Source organism: Diabrotica virgifera, chromosome 1 (assembly GCF_917563875.1).
Source record: "Diabrotica virgifera virgifera chromosome 1, PGI_DIABVI_V3a".
NCBI classification, from domain to species: Eukaryota; Metazoa; Arthropoda; class Insecta; order Coleoptera; family Chrysomelidae; genus Diabrotica; species Diabrotica virgifera.
The window spans coordinates 118,216,971-118,240,595 of NC_065443.1; the positions used below are offsets into that span (position 1 = coordinate 118,216,971).

Below are 23,625 nucleotides of genomic sequence, written 5' to 3' on the forward strand. Positions count from 1 at the left end.
AACAGTTGATTCGGATGTCGATAAGATTGTTATAATCAAAGAAGTTGAGGAATTACATAACAGCGATTTCTCGCAAAACAAAACAATTTTTTGTATTTTTTGGGTCATTCTAACCAAAAAATGTTCCTACAAGTTTTTTCGTAGGATGCATAGTTTTCGAGATAAACGCGGTTGAACTTTTAAAAAATCGAAAAATTGCAATTTTTGAAGCCGAATAACCTTTGAATAAAAAATAAAATAGCAATTCTGCTTACCGCCTTTAAAAGTTTAAGTCAAATTTTATCTGTTTTGAATATTTGCATTGCTTAAAATTTATTTTTTGATTGTTAAAAAAAGCTATACACACATAGTGTTTCCCGTGCCTAATACATGCGGTTTAATGCATGCTACGTAGAAATAGCCCTGCTTGCACTTTTACCTCCTCTACCTACTCATTCGATTTTAAATGAGAAATCATTGAAAACATCACTCAAGCACTAGGTGTTTATAGCTTTGTTTTAACAATAAAATAATAAATTTTTAGCAATACAAATAATTAAAACCGATATAATTTGACTTGAACTTTCAAATGCGGTAAGCAGAATTGCTATTTTATTTTTTAATCAAAAGTTATTCGGGTTCAAAAATTGCAATTTTTCGATTTTTTGGAAGTTCAACCGCGTTTATCTCGAAAACTATGCATCCTACGAAAAAATTTGTGGGAACATTTTTTGGTTAGAATGGCCCAAAAAATACAAAAAAATGTTTTCTTTTGCAAGAAATCGCTGTTATGTGATTCCTCAACTTCTTGGTTTATAACAATCTTATCGACATCCGGATCAACTGTTACCCAAAAAATTCGTGTTCTACAGGTCAAAATACATAAAAAAACTTGGGTAAGTCCATCTGAATACAGGAGGCCGTTGTGGCGACAGGACTACTCATAGAAGGTCTGCCTCTGGATTTTTTGTGTTGTTATGGTCTCCAGGGGCCTGTTTCAAAAAAGTGACAATTCCTGTCGGACAAGTGCCAAACAAGACTTTTGACAATTTTGTGTTTCATAAGGTGACAAGAGTAGATTATCAGTGAGTGACAAGTAATAAGTCATATTTTTACAAGTTTGTTTTACAACTGTAGGTAGGTTTTTGTTTCATAAAAAATAATTCAATGAAAGTTGTCATTTATCCCAGCATTTATTAGTGTAAAGTGACAGGAACTTAATATCCTGTCACCGTCCTATTTTCTCATACAAAATGTGGTCCAGCGACAGTGAGGACGAAGTAGTACGGCTGGTACGGCATCCACGACGAAGACGAGTATTTCGTCAAAGAGTAAATTTGAATTTTGATGCATTGATGGAGTTCAATGAAAAATTTCGAATGAAGTCTATAAAAATGGAGGAAATAATAACCGCAATAATTGGTCCCAGCTTAATGCATCCAACGAACAGAAATTGTGCCTTGTCTCCTTCGCAACAATTACAAATTGCCCTGCATTGGTATGGAAATGGTGGACAATACCATGAAATAGGAGACATGCATGGCATATCCAAAGCCACTGTTTGGAGATGTGTAAAAGCTGTAATGAATGCCATAATTCTACCTTTCCTAACTCGCGAGACATGATGTTTTGATATAGTTTTGACGTTTTGACGTGAGTTTGAAATTAAATAAATATTACACTTGTCGAAAACAATTGTCAAAAATATTTTTTGACTAGTGTCAACAATCATTTTATGAAACAAAATTTTTAAATACTTGTCAGCCGATACTTGTAACTTGTAAACTTGTCACTTTTATGAGACAGGCCCCAAGTTATAATAATTGTTCTGTGCCATTTGTTTAGATCGCTCCTAACTACATGTTCAGCTTATTTCCATTTCAATTTTAATGATTTTTGTACCACATCGGTGATTTTGGTTTTCTGTCTTATCCATGTTAGGTCTGGATCCCGCGTATGAAAAAAAAGTTGATTAATAGCAAGCTGAAAATTTGTTAATAGCTTAAGGGTGTCTAGTCGGACAAACTTTGATATATGGGATCACTGGAACAGGGGAAGTTTTTATTGTGGAACAGGTTAAAAATTTGGAACGGTCAGACCACGAAAACGGCTCATGTATTTTGTCCGACAGAACAGACTTAAACTCTCCGAACAGAGATTAAACTCTCATGCAAAAATCAGACTGCTATTTATCACCAAATGGGCGTTTTAATGAGTGGAACATGTAGAATATGTCAAATGACAGGAATTATGACAGGTGATAAATAGCAGTCTGATTTTTGCATGAGAGTTTAATCTCTGTTCGGAGAGTTTAAGTCTATTCTGTCGGACAAAATAAATGTGCCGTTTTCGAGGTCTGACCGTTCCAAAATTTTAACCTGTTCCACAATTAAAACTACCCCTGTTCCACTGTTCCCATATATCAAAGTTTATCCGACTAGACACCCTTAAGCTATTAACAAATTTTCAGCTTGCTATTAATCAACTTTTTTTTCATACGCGGGATCCAGACCTATGTGTTTATTTTCCTGTCTTTAAGTGATATGTCTAGCATTGCTCTTTCCATCGAGTGTTGAGTGACTCAGTATATTCATATTCTTTTTTGTGATTGTCCATGTTTGTGCTCCATATGTTAATATCCGAATAATGCATGCATCACAAACTTTATATCTAAGATGTAGTTGAATTTTTTGATTTCTGAGTATGTATATAGCCCAATTTGCCGAATGCTGCCAATGCTAACTTTCTTCTTCTTTTTATTTCTTCCGTTTGAATTTCCCTATTTAGTATTACGTTTTGTCCTAAGTATATACATATATTCTTCAACTTTTTCTATAACTTTGTCGTTTATTATTGTCACGGTTTCTTCGGAGAGCATGATTTTGTTTTTTTGCTTCTTCTTAGATGTTAACCCTAAAAACTTCCTTCTTGCTTAACCCTTAAAACTCTCTCTGATATAATATAAGATTCCAATAATTCTGTGCATTGTCCTGGGAATATTTTCTTTTCGAATTTCACGTCCTGATCTTCTTGAGTCCTTCCCTGTTCAGTTCTATTATTTCCAGGACGAAATCGGCCCTGAATCCTTGGTTATCGAACTTGATGACTCCCGTCAGACCCTTCATCTCCACCTGGGAAATCACTTACGTTGAAAAAGGTGCGAAACGGAGAAAAAAGAAAAATATTTTCGCGCAAAACGTCGGCCGGAAAGTTAATAAGCCGGGAGAGTATCGAGAAAAAAATGAGTCGGCGATTCGAAAACAAGGGTTATCAATAATACGTAGCGAATAAAATAAACAGGGGATGGATATTGCTCGGAGTTAGGGGCTGTCAGATTCTGTATACACGGTTGAAAAAATAGAAACATTTTGACAAACAAGAGCTTTCTTTTTTATTTTTGACTAAAGGCGGGTGATTCATTTAGAGGTGTTTTTGTCAAAAAGAAAAAACCATGAAAATACTTAACTCTATTTGAAAATATTTATTATTATACAAAAGGACCATGATTTACAATTACTTTTTAAACGCTTATCTTTAGTTAAATAGTTTGCGTCAAATCTTTAGACGTTAATTTGACTGCGGTTTCTCCATTATTATGTAATAAAAAAATGTGCAAGTTCCCTATTTGCAATGGAGAAACCGCAGTCAAATTAACGTCTAAAGATTTGACGCAAACTATTTAACTAAAGATAAGCGTTTAAAAAGTAATTGTAAATCATGGTCCTTTTGTATAATAATAAATATTTTCAAATAGAGTTAAGTATTTTCATGGTTTTTTCTTTTTGACAAAAACACCTCTAAATGAATCACCCGCCTTTAGTCAAAAATAAAAAAGAAAGCTCTTGTTTGTCAAAATGTTTCTATTTTTTCAACCGTGTATACAGAATCTGACAGCCCCTAACTCCGAGCAATATCCATCCCCTGTTTATTTTATTCGCTACGTATTATTGATAACCCTTGTTTTCGAATCGCCGACTCATTTTTTTCTCGATACTCTCCCGGCTTATTAACTTTCCGGCCGACGTTTTGCGCGAAAATATTTTTCTTTTTTCTCCGTTTCGCACCTTTTTCAACGTAAGTGATTTCCCAGGTGGAGATGAAGGGTCTGACGGGAGTCATCAAGTTCGATAACCAAGGATTCAGGACCGATTTCGTCCTGGAAATAATAGAACTGAACAGGGAAGGACTCAAGAAGATCAGGACGTGAAATTCGAAAAGAAAATATTCCCAGGACAATGCACAGAATTATTGGAATCTTATATTATATCAGAGAGAGTTTTAAGGGTTAAGCAAGAAGGAAGTTTTTAGGGTTAACATCTAAGAAGAAGCAAAAAAACAAAATCATGCTCTCCGAAGAAACCGTGACAATAATAAACGACAAAGTTATAGAAAAAGTTGAAGAATATATGTATATACTTAGGACAAAACGTAATACTAAATAGGGAAATTCAAACGGAAGAAATAAAAAGAAGAAGAAAGTTAGCATTGGCAGCATTCGGCAAATTGGGCTATATACATACTCAGAAATCAAAAAATTCAACTACATCTTAGATATAAAGTTTGTGATGCATGCATTATTCGGATATTAACATATGGAGCACAAACATGGACAATCACAAAAAAGAATATGAATATACTGAGTCACTCAACACTCGATGGAAAGAGCAATGCTAGACATATCACTTAAAGACAGGAAAATAAACACATAGGTCTGGATCCCGCGTATGAAAAAAAAGTTGATTAATAGCAAGCTGAAAATTTGTTAATAGCTTAAGGGTGTCTAGTCGGATAAACTTTGATATATGGGAACAGTGGAACAGGGGTAGTTTTAATTGTGGAACAGGTTAAAATTTTGGAACGGTCAGACCTCGAAAACGGCACATTTATTTTGTCCGACAGAATAGACTTAAACTCTCCGAACAGAGATTAAACTCTCATGCAAAAATCAGACTGCTATTTATCACCTGTCATAATTCCTGTCATTTGACATATTCTACATGTTCCACTCATTAAAACGCCCATTTGGTGATAAATAGCAGTCTGATTTTTGCATGAGAGTTTAATCTCTGTTCGGAGAGTTTAAGTCTGTTCTGTCGGACAAAATACATGAGCCGTTTTCGTGGTCTGACCGTTCCAAATTTTTAACCTGTTCCACAATAAAAACTTCCCCTGTTCCAGTGATCCCATATATCAAAGTTTGTCCGACTAGACACCCTTAAGCTATTAACAAATTTTCAGCTTGCTATTAATCAACTTTTTTTTCATACGCGGGATCCAGACCTAACATGGATAAGACAGAAAACCAAAATCACCGATGTGGTACAAAAATCATTAAAATTGAAATGGAAATAAGCTGAACATGTAGTTAGGAGCGATCTAAACAAATGGCACAGAACAATTATTATAACTTGGGGCCTGTCTCATAAAAGTGACAAGTTTACAAGTTACAAGTATCGGCTGACAAGTATTTAAAAATTTTGTTTCATAAAATGATTGTTGACACTAGTCAAAAAATATTTTTGACAATTGTTTTCGACAAGTGTAATATTTATTTAATTTCAAACTCACGTCAAAACGTCAAAACTATATCAAAACATCATGTCTCGCGAGTTAGGAAAGGTAGAATTATGGCATTCATTACAGCTTTTACACATCTCCAAACAGTGGCTTTGGATATGCCATGCATGTCTCCTATTTCATGGTATTGTCCACCATTTCCATACCAATGCAGGGCAATTTGTAATTGTTGCGAAGGAGACAAGGCACAATTTCTGTTCGTTGGATGCATTAAGCTGGGACCAATTATTGCGGTTATTATTTCCTCCATTTTTATAGACTTCATTCGAAATTTTTCATTGAACTCCATCAATGCATCAAAATTCAAATTTACTCTTTGACGAAATACTCGTCTTCGTCGTGGATGCCGTACCAGCCGTACTACTTCGTCCTCACTGTCGCTGGACCACATTTTGTATGAGAAAATAGGACGGTGACAGGATATTAAGTTCCTGTCACTTTACACTAATAAATGCTGGGATAAATGACAACTTTCATTGAATTATTTTTTATGAAACAAAAACCTACCTACAGTTGTAAAACAAACTTGTAAAAATATGACTTATTACTTGTCACTGATAATCTACTCTTGTCACCTTATGAAACACAAAATTGTCAAAAGTCTTGTTTGGCACTTGTCCGACAGGAATTGTCACTTTTTTGAAACAGGCCCCTGGAGACCATAACAACACAAAAAATCCAGAGGCAGACCTTCTATGAGTAGTCCTGTCGCCACAACGGCCTCCTGTATTCAGATGGACTTACCCAAGTTTTTTTATGTATTTTGACCTGTAGAACACGAATTTTTTGGGTAACAGTTGATCCGGATGTCGATAAGATTGTTATAAATCAAGAAGTTGAGGAATCACATAACAGCGATTTCTTGCAAAAGAAAACATTTTTTTGTATTTTTTGGGCCATTCTAACCAAAAAATGTTCCCACAAATTTTTTCGTAGGATGCATAGTTTTCGAGATAAACGCGGTTGAACTTCCAAAAAATCGAAAAATTGCAATTTTTGAACCCGAATAACTTTTGATTAAAAAATAAAATAGCAATTCTGCTTACCGCATTTGAAAGTTCAAGTCAAATTATATCGGTTTTAATTATTTGTATTGCTAAAAATTTATTATTTTATTGTTAAAACAAAGCTATAAACACCTAGTGCTTGAGTGATGTTTTCAATGATTTCTCATTTAAAATCGAATGAGTAGGTAGAGGAGGTAAAAGTGCAAGCAGGGCTATTTCTACGTAGCATGCATTAAACCGCATGTATTAGGCACGGGAAACACTATGTGTGTATAGCTTTTTTTAACAATCAAAAAATAAATTTTAAGCAATGCAAATATTCAAAACAGATAAAATTTGACTTAAACTTTTAAAGGCGGTAAGCAGAATTGCTATTTTATTTTTTATTCAAAGGTTATTCGGCTTCAAAAATTGCAATTTTTCGATTTTTTAAAAGTTCAACCGCGTTTATCTCGAAAACTATGCATCCTACGAAAAAACTTGTAGGAACATTTTTTGGTTAGAATGACCCAAAAAATACAAAAAATTGTTTTGTTTTGCGAGAAATCGCTGTTATGTAATTCCTCAACTTCTTTGATTATAACAATCTTATCGACATCCGAATCAACTGTTACCCAAAAAATTCGTGTTCTACGGGCCAAAATACATAAAAAAAACTTGAGTAAGTCCATCTGAATTAAGAAGGCCGTTGTACCCAACCTGGCGACAGGACTAGAGATGGACAGATGATCTGAGACGTACTGCCGGGAAAAATTGGCTACAAGTAGCGTACAATAAAAAACAATGGAAAGGAAGAATAAAATACGCTTATGTACAGAAGTGTACGTGAATATCTAGACGAAGAAGAAGAAGAAGCTTAATCAGAACTAAAATAAATCAATGCACGTTGAACAAACTGGGGTTAAATTCCTAATTTGTTGTTAAATAAAATGTGATCCCGATGACCTTTGTGGACTGTAACTATTAACCAACGCTTTGGATCAAAATAACATCCCATAAAGAGGTGGTAAAAACTTTATCCAATTAAGTAAGGTTAAAATAATAAGTAGACGACTTGATTAAGTACAGGTTAAATTATCCCAAATCAAAAACATACAAAATTAAACAATTAAAATAAAAAAAGAGAACATATTTGAAAGCCTATTGATTATCGGGTAAGCTGAAAGTCTATGGAAGTAAAACTTAAAAAAATGGTATAAGAAAGTTCTCTTATAGCTGCCAATCCTCTTCTTCTATTGTACACCACGATGGCTGGTGATCAATGGCTATTCCTCAAACTTCTCCACGCGAACCCGAAGTAAATCTGCTGGTCTTGAAAACTTAGGGAAACAACTGACTAGACTAAACCCCACAAATCTGCCATCTCCTTAGCACTTATTTTATGGCACGGTGAAATCGCTACACAAATAGACCCCAATAATCTATGCTAAACTATACATTTGTGTGACAATTTTCTACTCACTCCTGTATAAATCTAAAGTACTTAAGGTACAATTATTTTATCCAACACTTATTCAAATCAAATTACAATTATTACGTGTGGTTGACAAATTTTTGAGAAGAAAGTTGAGAAATTAAAGTCCGAATTTAAACTGCAAGGCACGCATCTATAAAAATAAAGACACTGCTTACAAACAAAGACCTTCAGTTGCCTCTCAGATTGAGGGATCTAAAATGCTACATATTTTCTATATTGCTATACGGAATGGAAGTTTGGACATTGAAGAGACAACACATAAGAAGAATAGAAGCGTTCGAAATGTGGTGTTACAGAAGAATATTGAAAATTCAGTGGGTTCAAAGGATTAGCAATGTTGAAGTGCTACGAAGTTTAAATAAGGAGTTAGAAATTATGAAGGGTATAAAAACTAGAAAACTTGAATCTTTGGGTCACTTTACCAGAGGAGAAAAGTATGAGTTGCTGAGAATTATTATGCAAGGAAGGATCCAAGGAAGAAGAAGCATAGGAAGAAGACGCATCTCCTGGCTGAGGAACCTTAGAGAATGGTTTAACTGTAGTTCATTACAACTATTCAGAGCAGCAGCCAACAAAGTTACCATAGCCATTATGATATCCAACCTCCGATAGAGGAGAGGGAACTTTAAAAAGAAGAAGACAAATTTTTAAGTTGTTGTTTTTAAAGTTGTTTAAGTTGACAAGTGTTTCAAAATTATTTTAAAAATTGAAATGCCTCAGAATCTTAAAGAGCCTTTACGAACTGCTTCATTAGATTTAATTTTATGTGCAATGGAGGCATTAAAGCGTGATGGGGCTCCTTATTCGAAACTCGCTCCGATGAGGCCATGAGCCCTGCAGGTAGTGTCCATCTGCTCTACTATCCCATAAGCGAATGTAACATGGATATTTAATGTATCCGCCTTGCCTTTGCACCAGAAAACCAACCATTTTGAAATCCCCTTTCACTGGACAGGCATACTCTTCATATCTCAAAACTTTTAGCATCATTTTAACGCTCTTGTAATTTTCATTGAGCATTACAGAATATGCCAGAGAAAGAGATGAAAATATATTTCCATTGTGAAGAACTGCTTTAAGCTACTTGTAGAGCTGTTAAAACAACATTTTTTGGCTCCCACTTTAATGATTTCGCCACAAATAGAGTAAAAAGAGTCCACATCGTTTTTACACTTTTTGGAGCACATTTTTAGGCCTCGCGAATGTGCAGTCACTCAAGCGTTATGGGGACCTATTGGGTTGTGAAGAGTAAGTCCTAAAACCAAAAAAGTTGAGTAAATTTTCCATTTTAGTGGGGACTTTCCATTTTTAATTTATTTTCCATTTCCAACAATGGTTTTTTTTAGATTATGACGCCATCTATCCATAATTCGAAAAAATGTTTCGAAAAAAGTTACTTATTTTTACGTAAAGAATCCAAATCTGCAATAAAAAAATGGGGGGCTCCTATTTAAGATTTTAAAGTAACCTACACCCCACCTCAGTGGGGGTCGTGTTTGGTGCCATTCGATAGATTTTTCAATAGCATTGAATAAGTGTATTTTACAGTTTTTCGATGTGATGTTCATTTCGCGAAATATCGCGAGATTCGTATTTAAAATATTAAATTTACCCCCCACCCCTGTCCGAGGGAAGTCGTATTTGATATCATTCGATAAATTTTTAAAAAATATTGAGCATTTTTAGTTTTTCGATCTGTCATTCATTTCGCGACATATTTTCTTGTGAAACTTTTTTCTTGTGAAACTTTGGGACTCACTCATTTCCTTACGCCCGGCTGAAATCGTCAGATTTTTTAAATATACACTATTTTGCATGTACTTAACTTACCTTGTCTTAATCTGACAATTTCGGGTATTTTTAATGATAGATTTTTTTTCGGGCCCTCCTTAACGAACCCCCTGTGTTAAGAACCAATATATGGTAGAGGTACATCTGCAGGATACCAGGTTTCTCCCCATATGCTAGTCTGACGCGCTCGAGTAACTGCAAAAATCCTTGCTTGGGCTCCCCTACCACAAGTTATTCTGTTGCATTGCTCACGCGCATAGTAGGGATGGCGGTTTTTGACAAAACACCGGTTTTCGGTTATACCGGTTTTTTTTGCTTACGGTTTAACCTGGCGGTTATAACCGGCCAAAAAAACCGGTTTTTCCAAAAACCGGTTTCCAAAAACCGGTTTTCGGTTTTTTTAATCCAATGGGTTACAATGTTACATTTACAATGCACTTTAGTTTGCGATACTCCACTAGACTCGATACTCGATATCAATATGATCAAAATTAGTACTATCGAAAAAACATCAATATTAATAGAAATAAAACACAATTTTTAATAAAACCATTTTATTCTATTAATTATTATATTTATTTATTATTTTATTATTAATATATATTTATTGATTATTATTAAATATAATATAGCGTAAGATTAATATATACATATTGCAATAATATACGATTTAACCCAACCATTTCAACTTATAAAAAAATCTCCCAGACTCTTTCAAATGGGATTAAAAAAATAATATCACCATAAATATGTTACTTCAAAATAAATTGGATAATGCTATTTATTTTTTATTTTTACTACCATCAAAAAAAATTATCAAGTATTTCTTTTAACACGTTTGTATATTTGTATAATAGGTACATTTTAACTCATTTAATACTTCCTGTATGGGTGTATCGTTTTGAAAACGTAGGGAAATCCTTGGAGATTCGTATTCGTAATCGGTAATTCGATATTCATGGTCAGAACATTATTTTTGGTAATCAGAAAAAGTAATTCACCCACTTTCAATGTCAAGAGTCGTGTGTGAAAAATAGATAATGTTTGCGTCTACTTCAACAAGATCACTTCTTATGTAAATATTATGATTACAGATACCTTTTCAACGAAATATTATAATAAAACTTAATTGTTTCTGGCTGATGTGAGTCTGCACTTTCAGTTTGCTTCTGTATTTATAAAATAAAATTTGAATTATGGTTTTGTTTGGAATAATTACTTGAGAATAACAATTATGATTGGGATCCAAAATAATACCTAACCTAATCCTAATCACCGTTAAAACCTAATAACCGATTTTTACTTTAAAAAGAAAAAACCGGTTATAACTGGGACAAAAAAAACCGGTAAAACCGGTTATTGCGAAGTAAAAAAACCGGTTTTAGGGTAAAACCGGTAGGTTTTTCCCATCCCTAGCGCATAGTACGAAGTTAGTCTGCCACTTCTCGTTTCACACCCACAGACCCACAGTGATCCCTCGCGCTGTCTGTCATCTTAAATGCAACTGCTGATCAAAAAATCTACCGAAACACCGTATATTTATTTTTCATTATCTAAGGGCCGGTTGTTCGAACGCTAATCAAGAAGTTGATTATAATCAATAATTTATTGTAATCAATTTTCTTGATGCAAATCAAATCGCGACATGAAAAATACATGTAAAACACTCATCAGTTATTGATTGTAAGTAAAACAGTAATTAAAATATAGCCGCAGCTCTTAAATTATTAAAAATTGCTTATTATTATTATTGATTTGTAAGTAAAAACAAGAAATTAACATCAGAAAGGGTTTAATTATGTTTTATTTTAAATTAAAACCAAAATAATAAAATAAATCAGTCAACATAACCTCAAAATGCGACATCTGTCAGAAGTACGCTTAATCAAATATAATTGTAATTAAATATTTGATAATGATCAGTTTTGATTAGCGTTCGAACAACCGGCCCTAAAGGTACAAAAGCAAACTTTAGTTATTATTTATGGAGTTTCTGCTTATGGACGGAGAAGCAGCGCCGATAAATCTCTCTGAATTTACTAAAGCTAGTTTTTTCAGAGTTGATTACCGTGATTGTGTAAAGAAACATACTGCGGTCGGTCATTCAAAACGTAGAACAGGTGGTACTGACAGCTTGTCAAAGTTGCTTACCTGTGGAGGTAATTAAATCCATTTACTAAGGCTGAAAATCAGTACACACATGCTAAATTGAGTATAAATAAAAGTTATTATAGTCGGTCATCTGTGTGACGGGACAGATCCGGTCGGTCCGCCCCAATGAATGTACAGGGTTATTCACTATATTTTGACCCCTTGTAAACTGCTTTATTTACAGAATTAGAAAGAAATGTAAAATACAAAAGTCATTCCATTTTTAATTATGATTTTTTGACATATATATCGTACTAGTGACGTCATCCATTTGGGCGTGATGACGTAATCGACTATTTTTTTTAATGAGAATAGGGGTCGTGTGCTAGCTCATTTGAAAGGTTGTTCAATTCTCTATGCAGCAATATAAACATTAAGATCATTATTTATACAGGGTGTCCAAAAAGATTTTTGAATTAATAATTAAATAATTAATTAAATAAAAAAAATTTTTGGACACCCTGTATAAACAATCATGTTAATGTTTATATTACTGAATAGGAAATTGAATAACCTTTCAAATGAGCTAGCACACGATCCCTATTCTTATTTAAAAAATAGTCGATTACGTCATCACGCCCAGATGGATGACGTCACTAGTACAATATATATTTTAAAAAATCATAATTTAAAAATTGAATAAGTTTTGTATTTTACATATTTTCTGATTCTGTAAATAAAGCAGTTTAGAGGAGGGTCAAAATATAGTGATAACCCTGTACATTCATTGGGGCTGACCGACCGGCTCTGTCCCGTCACACAGCTGACCTACTATAATAACTTTTATTTATATTCAACTAGCTGACCCGGCAGACTTCTTACTGCCTCAATAGATAAAAACAAACTTTTGTATACAATAAACTTAAAATAAACAAAAGGAATTCGTAATCAATAAACAAAAAATGCTCGATGTGAATGAGGTTTTATTATTATTTTTAATTAATTACACATGATGTTTGACATAATAAAGTTTAGTTAGAAGTAACAAAATAAAGTTTGTAGTGCAACAGTTACAATCTTAAATTTGTTTATCTTATAGTGAATATAACAGCTTTATTATATCTACATTCAAAACAACCCTCTATTTATGATTGGGTTCGGGGAGATTCCAAGTCTATAGGTGTTGATTAAATAAAATTAAATTCAATTAAAATTAAATAAAAAGTAAATGAAGCAAATTAAAATTAAATGAGATTGAATAAACGTAAATAAAAATAACTAAAACTGAATAAAATTAAATACAAATAAATAAAATCATATTAACTTAACTACATTTAAATAAAGCCAATAAAATTAAATAAAAATAATAAATAAATAAAAAATAATAATAAAATGAAATAAAATGAAATAAACGAAAATAAATAAAATACTTAAATTAAATAAAATTAAATAAAATTAAACAAAATGAATTAAAATTAAATAAAATTGTATAATTTGCTGCTTGTTCTTTTCGTGTGCTCAGAAGTTTTCTGCTGCTTACGGTTCCGTTTAGAGATATTTTTTGAAAATTTCGCAAGATTAAAAAATTCATATTTTGCCCAATTTGAGTCCCAAAGTTAAACTGTTCCACTTCTCTTCTATGAAATTTGTCGCTCGTTCTTCTTCTGTCCTCAGAATATTGCTACGGCTTGAGATATTGTATTTCGGACACCGATTGTGCTAGAGAAATAGTACGGTTTTGCTCGGAATAGCAAGGAGTCTACCTACTTAATTTCATATTTTTAACGTCATTATTGTGAGAGTTACGGCGTCATGGGCAACCCCCTAATGACGTACGGGTATGAAATATAGACAGCAACCTACTCCCAGTCCAGTCCAATATACCTGCAAAATTTCATTAAAATCGGTCAAGTCGTTTCGGAGGAGTATGGTAACAAACACTGCGACTGGAGAATTTTTATATAGATGTAAAATATTTAAATGGCTATTAAAAAATAACAGTCCGAGATAGAAAATTGGAAATTTAGGATTACATGTATCTTTTGCTTCTACACCTCATAAAAATAGTAAAAAACGGTTTTTCCAAAAATTAAAAAAATATATCAGGGGGGGGCAACCCCCCTTATGACGTACGCGTATGAAACTCCATATTATCCTATTCCCAGTCCGCTCGAATATACGTGTAAAATTTCATAAAAATGTGTTCAGTCGTTCTCGAGTTATAAATGGTGTAACTAACATAACCTCGACTTTCTTTTATATATATAGATTTAGAATGTGTGTACTGATTTTCAGCCTTAGTAAATGGATTTAATTACCTCCGCAGGAAAGCAACTTTGACAAGCTGTCAGTACCACCTGTTCTACGTTTCGCTTGACCGACCGCAGTGTGTTTCTCTACGCAATCACAGTAATCAACTGTGAAATAACTAGCTTTAGTAAATTCAGAGAAATTTTTCAGTGCTGCTTCTTGGACTATTAATTTTCGATGTAAACGAAAAATATTTAGTAAATAACAGACCCGAAAACTTTTTAAAATTTTTTGACTTGTTTGACTTTTCAGGTGGAGATGAAGGGTCTGACGGGAGTCATCAAGTTCGATAACCAAGGATTCAGGACCGATTTCGTCCTGGAAATAATAGAACTGAACAGGGAAGGGCTCAAGAAGATCGGGACGTGGAATTCGACGGAGGGTGTCAATTTTACGAGAACCTACGGAGAGGCCTACACGCAGATCGTGGAGATTATACAGAATAAGACGTTCATTGTCACCACGTTGTTGGTAAGTGTTAAAATTTACAACAAATATTTTGCTGTTTGTTTTATTTTCTTGATACATGAGGGGTGTAAAATCAAAGCGGCAATCTCCCCTTTTTTGTTTTGAGTTAGGGACGCCATCTGTTGCGTTTTGTTATTATCTGTTAGATAAACCTATTTGTGAGAACCAAAAGCGGTCTTAACTATATACAAATCGCAGTGAAAAATTCCTATTGGGATCAAAAGCGGCAATCTTCATAGCTGAGTGCGTACCAAACACGGCAATGTCCGCTGCGGCCAATAAGAGCCAAGTAGCTCTCGCATGTGATCAACTGTGAATGTCGTGAACTCTGTAGAAACCTGTGAATATATACCCGAACTTACGGATATTTTAGTTTAAGTGATATGCATATAAATTGCTTCTACATAAATTATTTTCTTCTTCTTTCAGTACCGTCTCCTATCGGAGGTTGGCTACCATCACAGCAATTTTAACTTTGTTGGCTGCAGCTCTGAACAATTATATAGAACTGCACCGTACCACTCCCTTAAATTTCGCAACCAGTAAATCCTCCTACGTCCCACATCTCTCTTTCCCGAGAGTTTTCCTGGGATTATGAGCCTTAGCAGGGAGTGCTTTTTCCCTCTCATTATGTGGCCTAAATATTCCAGCTTTCTCGTTTGCATTGTTTTTATGACTTCGCATTCCTTCCGCATCTTCAGCAAAACATATTGATTTATTACTCTATCTGTCCATGGTATTTTCCACATTCTCCTGTAGCACTACATCTCCAAGCTTCCATGCCGTACAACAGTACGGAAAAACACAGCACCTTAACATTCTCGTTTTTAATTTATGTCCCGGCAGCATAGGAACTTTTTCATTTTGATAAATGATTGTCTCGCTATTTCTATTCGCCTCTTAATTTCTCTGGTCTGGTCATTAGTATCAGTGAACCAAACCCCTAAATTATATTATTGTTCAATATCAAAATATATTTTTGTTCACAAATTAGCTGGCACAATGATGTTTTATTAGTTTCAAAACTGGCAATATCCTTATAATTTTCAACATTCATCAATCTCCAAACATTGCAAACTAAAACGGCAATCTCCAAAGTAAAATATTCAAAGAAAAGGAAAAGAAATAATTTCTCAAGTCTCTCTTTCTGGACATCCGATCACAAACCAAATTTTATATGATTATTTATCAGTTTGATTGTTTTAATTTCATTTTGTTAGTTTCTAAAGTTTTTCGCGGTTTCTCAAAATTATGGAAATGGGAGATGACGACTTTGATTTTACAGATCTTGTAGGCTTATAATTCTACAGATCTTGTAGGCTTCGTACAGAAATATATGATTACAATAATAAGTTTCACACTATTTTTCGTTATGTCTCATTCTCATTGCATTCTATCCAGCGCTTTTATACTTCAATCTGCCGATTCAGGATTTTCCATCAGATTTGTCTGCATCGGTCGTATGCTTCTTTGTATGTCTTTCATATACTCCCAAATTTACAAGAGTAGATTTTTTTATATATTTGTATTTTAGTTTTTTATCGTAAATGTTCTTTCTTCAACCGTCTTCTTAAGTGTTTATTAAGCTTATAGTTTCAGTGTTAAGATCTTTTATAAATTAAAAAATCGAAAATCAAAAAATTAGAAGAAGAATATACAAAAAATAGGATGGAAATAAACATACAAAAGAACGAATACTTTACAACAGAACAAGAACCAGTGAGACACTTGGAAATGGAAAAAGATAAATATGGAAATAAACGGCACTGAAAAATTAAAATAGTTAGGATTCATAATCTCGAATAATGTAGCCACTGGGCAGGACATAACGAACAGATCATCACAGAGAAGGACATGTATCAAAAAATGAATGGCATACGATCCTATCATAGGCTAAAAACCCCATACCAGCAGAAGTTACAAAATATTTTTATCAAAGTCATTCGTACGGCCAAAAAGAATATACCAAGACGCTATCGAACATAATACATTCCTAGTTGCTTCACATGTTCACCGGGAATTTCTTAAAACACTAGTTAAAAAACGTTGAAGTGAAAACTTCTGTTTTAATTGGTGAAAACATATACCAATTTCAACAGTTTTCAGTTCAAGGTAAAAATGTTTGACCGACTATGGTAAATAGCCAACTCGCAGAAACTATTCCACTTTAAAATTAACATATTATGTATTATAGACCTGGATCCCGCGTATGAAAAAAAAAGTTGATTAATAGCAAGCTGAAAATTTGTTAATAGCTTAACGGTGTCTAGTCTGATAGACTTTGATGTACGGGAACACTGGAACAGGGGAAGTTTTATTTGTGAAACAGTTTAAAAATTTGGAACGTCAGATTACGAAAACGTCCCATGTATTTTGTCGGACAGAACATCCAAATGATTTGCTACCCTTTCATTAAACTTTCATGCAAAAATCAGATTGCTATTACTAACCAACATGATTCCTGTCATTTGACATGTTCTTCGTGTTCCACTCATTAAAATGCCCAGTTGGTAATAAACACCAGTCTGATTTTTGCATGAGAGTTTAATGAAATGGTAACAAATCAATTGGAAGTTTTGTCCGACAAAATACTTGGAACGTACAAAAAACTTCCCCTGTTACAGTGTTCCCATACATCAAGATTTGTCCGACTAGACACCGTTAACCTATTAACAAATTTTCAGCTTGCTATTAATCAACTTTTTTTTGGTACGCGGGATCCAAGACTATTAATAATTTTAACTTACCCTGTACACGTACAAATATTATTTTATAGAATGATTTCACCAGAGTTCTATATTTAGCTAATTAATATAATTTTACTTATTTCTAAGAAATTATTGTTGTAATTTTTTTAAAAATATATCCGTCTCACTAGCACAAATTAACACTTATCATTTTCCCAATTATTTGATTTTCTTTTTGTTCACGGTATGTAATCTAATTCTACTTTTCTTTTCGTCGGAAGATGCTTTTACCCCAATTTTTCTAATTTAATCAAAAGAAGTTCTAATCGAATGTATATTATTGTAAAAGGACAGAAGTGTCAAGGAAAACAATCTTACTATACTATAGCTGATTAAGAATTGTTAAGAAAACAATTTAAACCATGTGGTCCCTAGACACTACAAAGACTAATTTTAAAAATATTTTCAAATATACAGGGCCACCTATATTGATAAGTTTGAACAATTTTTTTAATGGAAAATCTTATCTACTTTTACATTTTTTGACTTTCGGTTTTATTGTAGTTTTTGTTAAGTAAATACATTATTTTACATTTAATTTTATTTGTATATTAACGTCACTTCACTTTATGTTGATTTGGTAATGGGCAAACAATTTAGATTTTATATACTTAATGATTGTGATGCGAATACCTACTATCTTCACAGTCTAATTGTCAAAGTCTTAGATGATGTACGTTTTTATTATTATTTTACAGACCAAAAATATTACCTATTTACTTATCCTAATATCTCTTCCAATATTAACAAATTAATGATCAGTCTAGATTCTAGATTATTTTTTTTTCGAAAAATGATTTTTAATTGAATATATTCAGAGCCAACCTAATAAAATTACTCCTAATTGTTTTTGCAGTGAATATTTGACTCAAATAGTCACGAATATCTTGAAAACAATTATGCACAGGGAATACTTTAAAAATAATCAAGTAGCATAATAGTTATTTATGTACTAAGTCAGTAAAGTTACTCTTTATCGAACGAGTCATGATATTATGAGCAGAGTGAGCGTTAGCGAGCGAGGCGAATAACAGACGAGTTCGATAAAGAGTCTTTACTGACGTGGTGCATACAAAATTTTATCGCCAATCATAAAAAACATTAACACTTACTTAATTACATCCTAATGAAAAAAGAGTGTGTCTACTTGGTACGCACGTAAGACTTTATACTTTTATTATTATAATTTCAATGAAATAATTATATTTTAAACAGTTTAATCATATTTTTATTTAAATTAGGCTATTGATTATGTACTATAGAAAGGAACTACAACGTTAACGGGTTTTTATTATTTCATATGGTCAATGGATCTCTATATATGAAAAAACCGCGGAGTGCTACCATTTACAGGGGTGCGTTTTTGAGAAATGGGTGAATTAGTCCCTGGGCACAGGTTACATTAGGGTGAGTTCTATGCATTTTTGGTACAAACACGTCTACATAAAAATTGTTCCTGGTTAAATTTCCTATCTAAATATCACTTTTTTAAGTCAAAGTAACTTTTTTTTACAAAAATATATTCAAAAGAAAAAGCACAAAGAAACCCAAAAGAAAGAAATTTGGTTTTTTGTCCTTTAACTTTTGCCCACGGGGATATAGGTATAGATATTGCTTCACAGAAAAAAACTTACATCTTTTCTCTTTAAAATACTGCTTGACAGAGGTCATTGCGATTTCCAGTTTTCGAAATATGATTTTTCAAAGTTTGCCGCTCACAGCAATTTTGGGCAATTTTCCTTGTTATTTCGCACATATTGTAACTTTTTTCTACGTAACTTTAGGTATATGCAATGGTACATGTAATAGGAAGAGAAATAAATTACCTTTAAAATGGTCTACTGCATAACGTTGTGCGACTTTTTTAAGAGGTTATGGTTTTTCAAGATTTTATACCTTTAACGATTTTTCATATTTCTTCCGATTATTTTTTAATTTTTAATTATAACTTTTTTTCTTCTACATTTAGGTATATATTATATAATAAAAAAGAAAGCTTATTTTGTTTACTTTAAAACGGTGTATTATAAAAAATTCTAGGATTATTTTTGAATAAAATGCGCTTTATAAGATATGCTTTTTCAAAATGTAGTAAGTACTTGAAACGATTTTTGATTTGAGGATTATTTTTTAAATTTCTTATTATAACTTTTTTATGTGATTGTGTGTTATGATTGAATTTTATTTTTTATAGGTAATACTTTGGATCCATTTGACTGGGGCTGGCAAACTTCAAAATATAGATTAGGTAATTCCAATATTTACTGTCAAAGCTCCTGCACCACAAGCTTTGATTGAAAAAATAGCATGTAAATGTACCAAAGGATGTACAAAAAACTGCGGTTGTAGGAAGATAGGAATTAGTTGTTCAATATTCTGCCAAGGGTGCATGGGTATTAATTGTGAGAACTCTAAGGTAACTGAGGTGTCAGAGGAATATATTGACGCTAATGCTAACGAAGAGATGGACTACGATTTTGAAAATTTTTTAAATGTCAACGTTTAAATAATTTTAACTAAAGTGATGTTTTCTTAAACTAATGTTTATGTAATTTTTGTAAAAGAAATAATTTTAAATAATACAGGTAAAAAAATATCAAAGAATCACTCGGTCTCCATTATTTAAATATAGATGAGACCCCATTTTAAAGAACAGAAGGTAAGCTCTCTTTATTGAGCAATATATAGTATATTCATGTACAAGAAAAAAAAGTTATAGTGAGAAATTTAAAAAATAATCCTAAAATCAAAAATCGTTGCTGGTACTTATTACATTTTGAAAAAGGATATCTTATTCAAAAATAATCCAACAACCATTTTAAAGTAAACAAAATAAGATTTCTTTTTTATTATAAAATATAATATATACATAAATGTAGAAGAAAAAAAGTTATAATGAGAAATTTAAAAAATAATCGTAATAAATATAAAAAATCGTTAAAAGTATAAAACCTTGAAAAACCATAACCTCTTAAAAATGTCGCACAACGTTATGCAGTAGACCATTTTAAAGGCAATTGATTTCTCTTCCTATTACATGTACCATTGCATATATCTAAAGTTACGTAGAAAAAAGTTACAGAACAATATTTGCGAAATAACAAGGAAAATTACCCAAAATTGCTGTGAGTGGCAAAGTTTGAAAAATCATATTTCTAAAACTGTAAATCCTAATGACCTCTACCAAACAGCATTTTAAAGAGGAAAGATGTAAGCTTTTTTCTGTGAAGCAATGTCTATACCTATATCCCCGTGGATAGAAGTTATGGGACAAAAAACAAAATTTCTTGCTTTTGGGTTTCTTTGTGCTTTTTCTTTTGAATATATTTTTGTAAAAAAAGGTATCTTTGACTTTAAAAAGAGATATTTAGATACGAAATTTAACCAGGAACAATTTTTATGTAGACGTGTTTGTACCAAAAGTGCATAGAACTCACCCTAACGTAACCTGTGCCCAGGGACTAATTCACCCATTTCTCAAAAACGCACCCCTGTAAATGGTAGCACTCCGCGGTTTTTCCATATATAGATGTCCATTGACGACATGAAATAATAAAACCCTGTTAACGTTGTAGTTCCTTTTAGCTATCTTATTTTGAATATAATCAATAGCCTAAATATTAAACCAATTCTAACACTTAAAATGAAATACCAAAAATTAAAACTACCGTTAATAGTTACGTTATTAAATTGATGGATTCGACCGTTACTTGATGAAAGTTCATTTTATCTAACAATAAAACACTGAAAACGTTTGTTTTCTATACTTCCACAAAATTTATTACAACCAAGTGACTACAGCTGTTTCGGCAGAGTGCCTTTCTCAAGTGATTTAGTTTACAATGGTTTGCCTATTTAAAGTCTTTAACTGAAGAGGTTGAGGAGTGGGGAGCTGTTTGTCTCAAGTTGGTCATTCAGAATTATATATCTGTATTTTTCAATTTATTAATTTCCATAGATTCTAATAAAGATAGCTTAAGGCCTTTATTTTGAATATGCAGAATTTGAAACTGTTCATTAAAAGAATGATTATGATCTAGAAGGTGAAGTGCGTATGTAGAAGTGTCTGTTTTTCTATGTTTTTCTATTGTTGAAAGCCCTTTTGTGTTCTGCTATCCGTTTGTCAAAGGTTCTGCCAGTTTGACCGATGTAAGTTTTCGGACAGTCACCACAAGTCAGTTTGTACACACCACTCTGTAGTTGCTTTCTCTTTCGGCTTTTATTGTTCTTAATATATTTACTTAAGTTGTTGTTAGTTCTGAAAGCTGGTGTTATTCCTTTCTTTTTTATGTATCTGGCTATTTTTGTTGTTATCTTGCCAGCATATGTTAGAGAGCAGAAGGTACTGGGTTCTGTCTGTGGTGGTGGATACACTAATTTCAGGGCTTTTTTATGGAGTTTTTGGTTTGAGAAAGGCACTCTGCCGAAACAGCTGTAGTCACTTAGTTGTAATAAATTTTGTGGAAGTATAGAAAACAAACGTTTTCAGTGTTTTATTGTTAGAAGTTACGTTATTGTTTATGAAGTGTAGGCTTCCGCAGCGCAGTTGCTTTTCCCTTGATGAATAGTAGAAAATCTAAATAAATATATTTGCTAACAAATTATCATTAATATCTGTCACCGTCCTATATATAATCGAATTAACAAAAACACCATTTCATAATATATTTGCATTATTACAAAACTTAAAAGATTTAAGAATTTTATTAATTTTAGACGAAATAAAAATTTCGTATGACAGTAATGACGATGACAGAATGCGCATGATGGCCGATTTCGATGTTTAATCGATAGTTGTTCAAGCAATCAATATTGAATAAGTACCTAATTACTAAATCTGTTAAAGTTTCGATTTATGTTTTATGAATATAATTGCAAAATACTAGAGAATTTCACTTTCTGGCATAAATTTAATTAATAATAACGTAAATTTTGTACAATATTTTTAATAATTAAAGTAAATAAATTTTAAGTTCACTCAAATAAATAATCGATTACTGCCATCGACCGTTTACATTCAATCTCATTTAATTTGATTAATCGCGGCAGGTAAAGTAAAATTCTTCTTTCAGTACAATAAAGTGTTACTTTACTGCCGCAAAAGAGGGCAAATGAGTACAATAATGAATGACTTTAGTGACGGTTGGCGATAAAATATATTTTCATTACAATACTAAAATTGTTACTGTTTAGTTATTTAGTTTTCCATTTAAGAAAACTCAGATAACACTGATTCCAAGTTTCGACTTATCCTGTACACAAAAATTTTCTGTGGTAATAATTTTGGACAATAGTAGACTATACCAACAATTGTCTAAACATAAATATATTTCTTATGTAAATTTTACAATTCTACAGGGTGTTAAATTACAGTACTATGGATTTAGGGAAAAGGCTCTTATGTGGCTTAAATCATATCTTAATGAAAGAAGTCAGTTTGTAAGGGTTGACACGAACACGTCTTCTTGCATGCCATTAGAATGTGGGGTACCTCAGGGTTCAGTTCTAGGCCCTATATTGTTTCTGATATACATAAATGATATCTCTAGTCTGAACATTAAAGGTCAAATATGTGTCTTTGCAGATGATACTAGTATTACTTGGAGTAACACGGATATTATGGATCTTCGAAATACCATAGCTACAGACCTAGTCACCATTAAATCGTGGTGCGATTCGAATCTCCTGTTATTTAACGTTTCTAAAACCAAAGTCCTACCTTACAACAGTATGATGCAACCTTTAGTACTTAATAACAACAGTCTAGAGGTCCAGAATTGGTGAAGTTCTTAGGGCTTATTATGGATAAGTCTCTAAAATGGAACTTGCACATTGATGCCTTACACAAAAAATTAAGTTCTGCTTGTTTTGCGCTAAGATCAGTTGCTACGGAAATGAATTTGTCAACATCTAGGACCGTTTATTATGCCCTTTTTGAGTCTCATCTTCGGTACGCCCTTCCATTCTGGGGTACGTGTTGTGCGACTCAATTTGAGCGTATTTTTAAACTACAAAAGAGAGCTCTTCGTTCCTCCCTGAGACTCAACAGCAGAGTTCATTACCAAGAATTCTTTAAAAAATTTAAAATATTAACTCTTCCTTCTTTGTTTGTTTTTGAATCCGTTTGTTTAATCCGCAAACATGCATCAGAAGGTCCAGAGAGACCCACTCACAACTA

General features: G+C 32.7%; 1 protein-coding gene across 2 annotated transcripts in view; it reads left to right on the forward strand.

Annotated features, from left to right (window-relative positions):
• The window catches only part of LOC114349529 (glutamate receptor ionotropic, kainate 2), a 599,640-nt gene that overhangs the window by 463,721 nt on the left and 112,294 nt on the right, over window positions 1-23,625 (forward strand). For both annotated transcript variants that reach the window (XM_050643108.1, XM_050643113.1), the window contains exon 10: window positions 14,485-14,703. In XM_050643108.1, coding sequence (XP_050499065.1) covers window positions 14,485-14,703 — 219 coding nt within the window. The remainder of the gene's footprint in view (window positions 1-14,484; window positions 14,704-23,625) is intronic.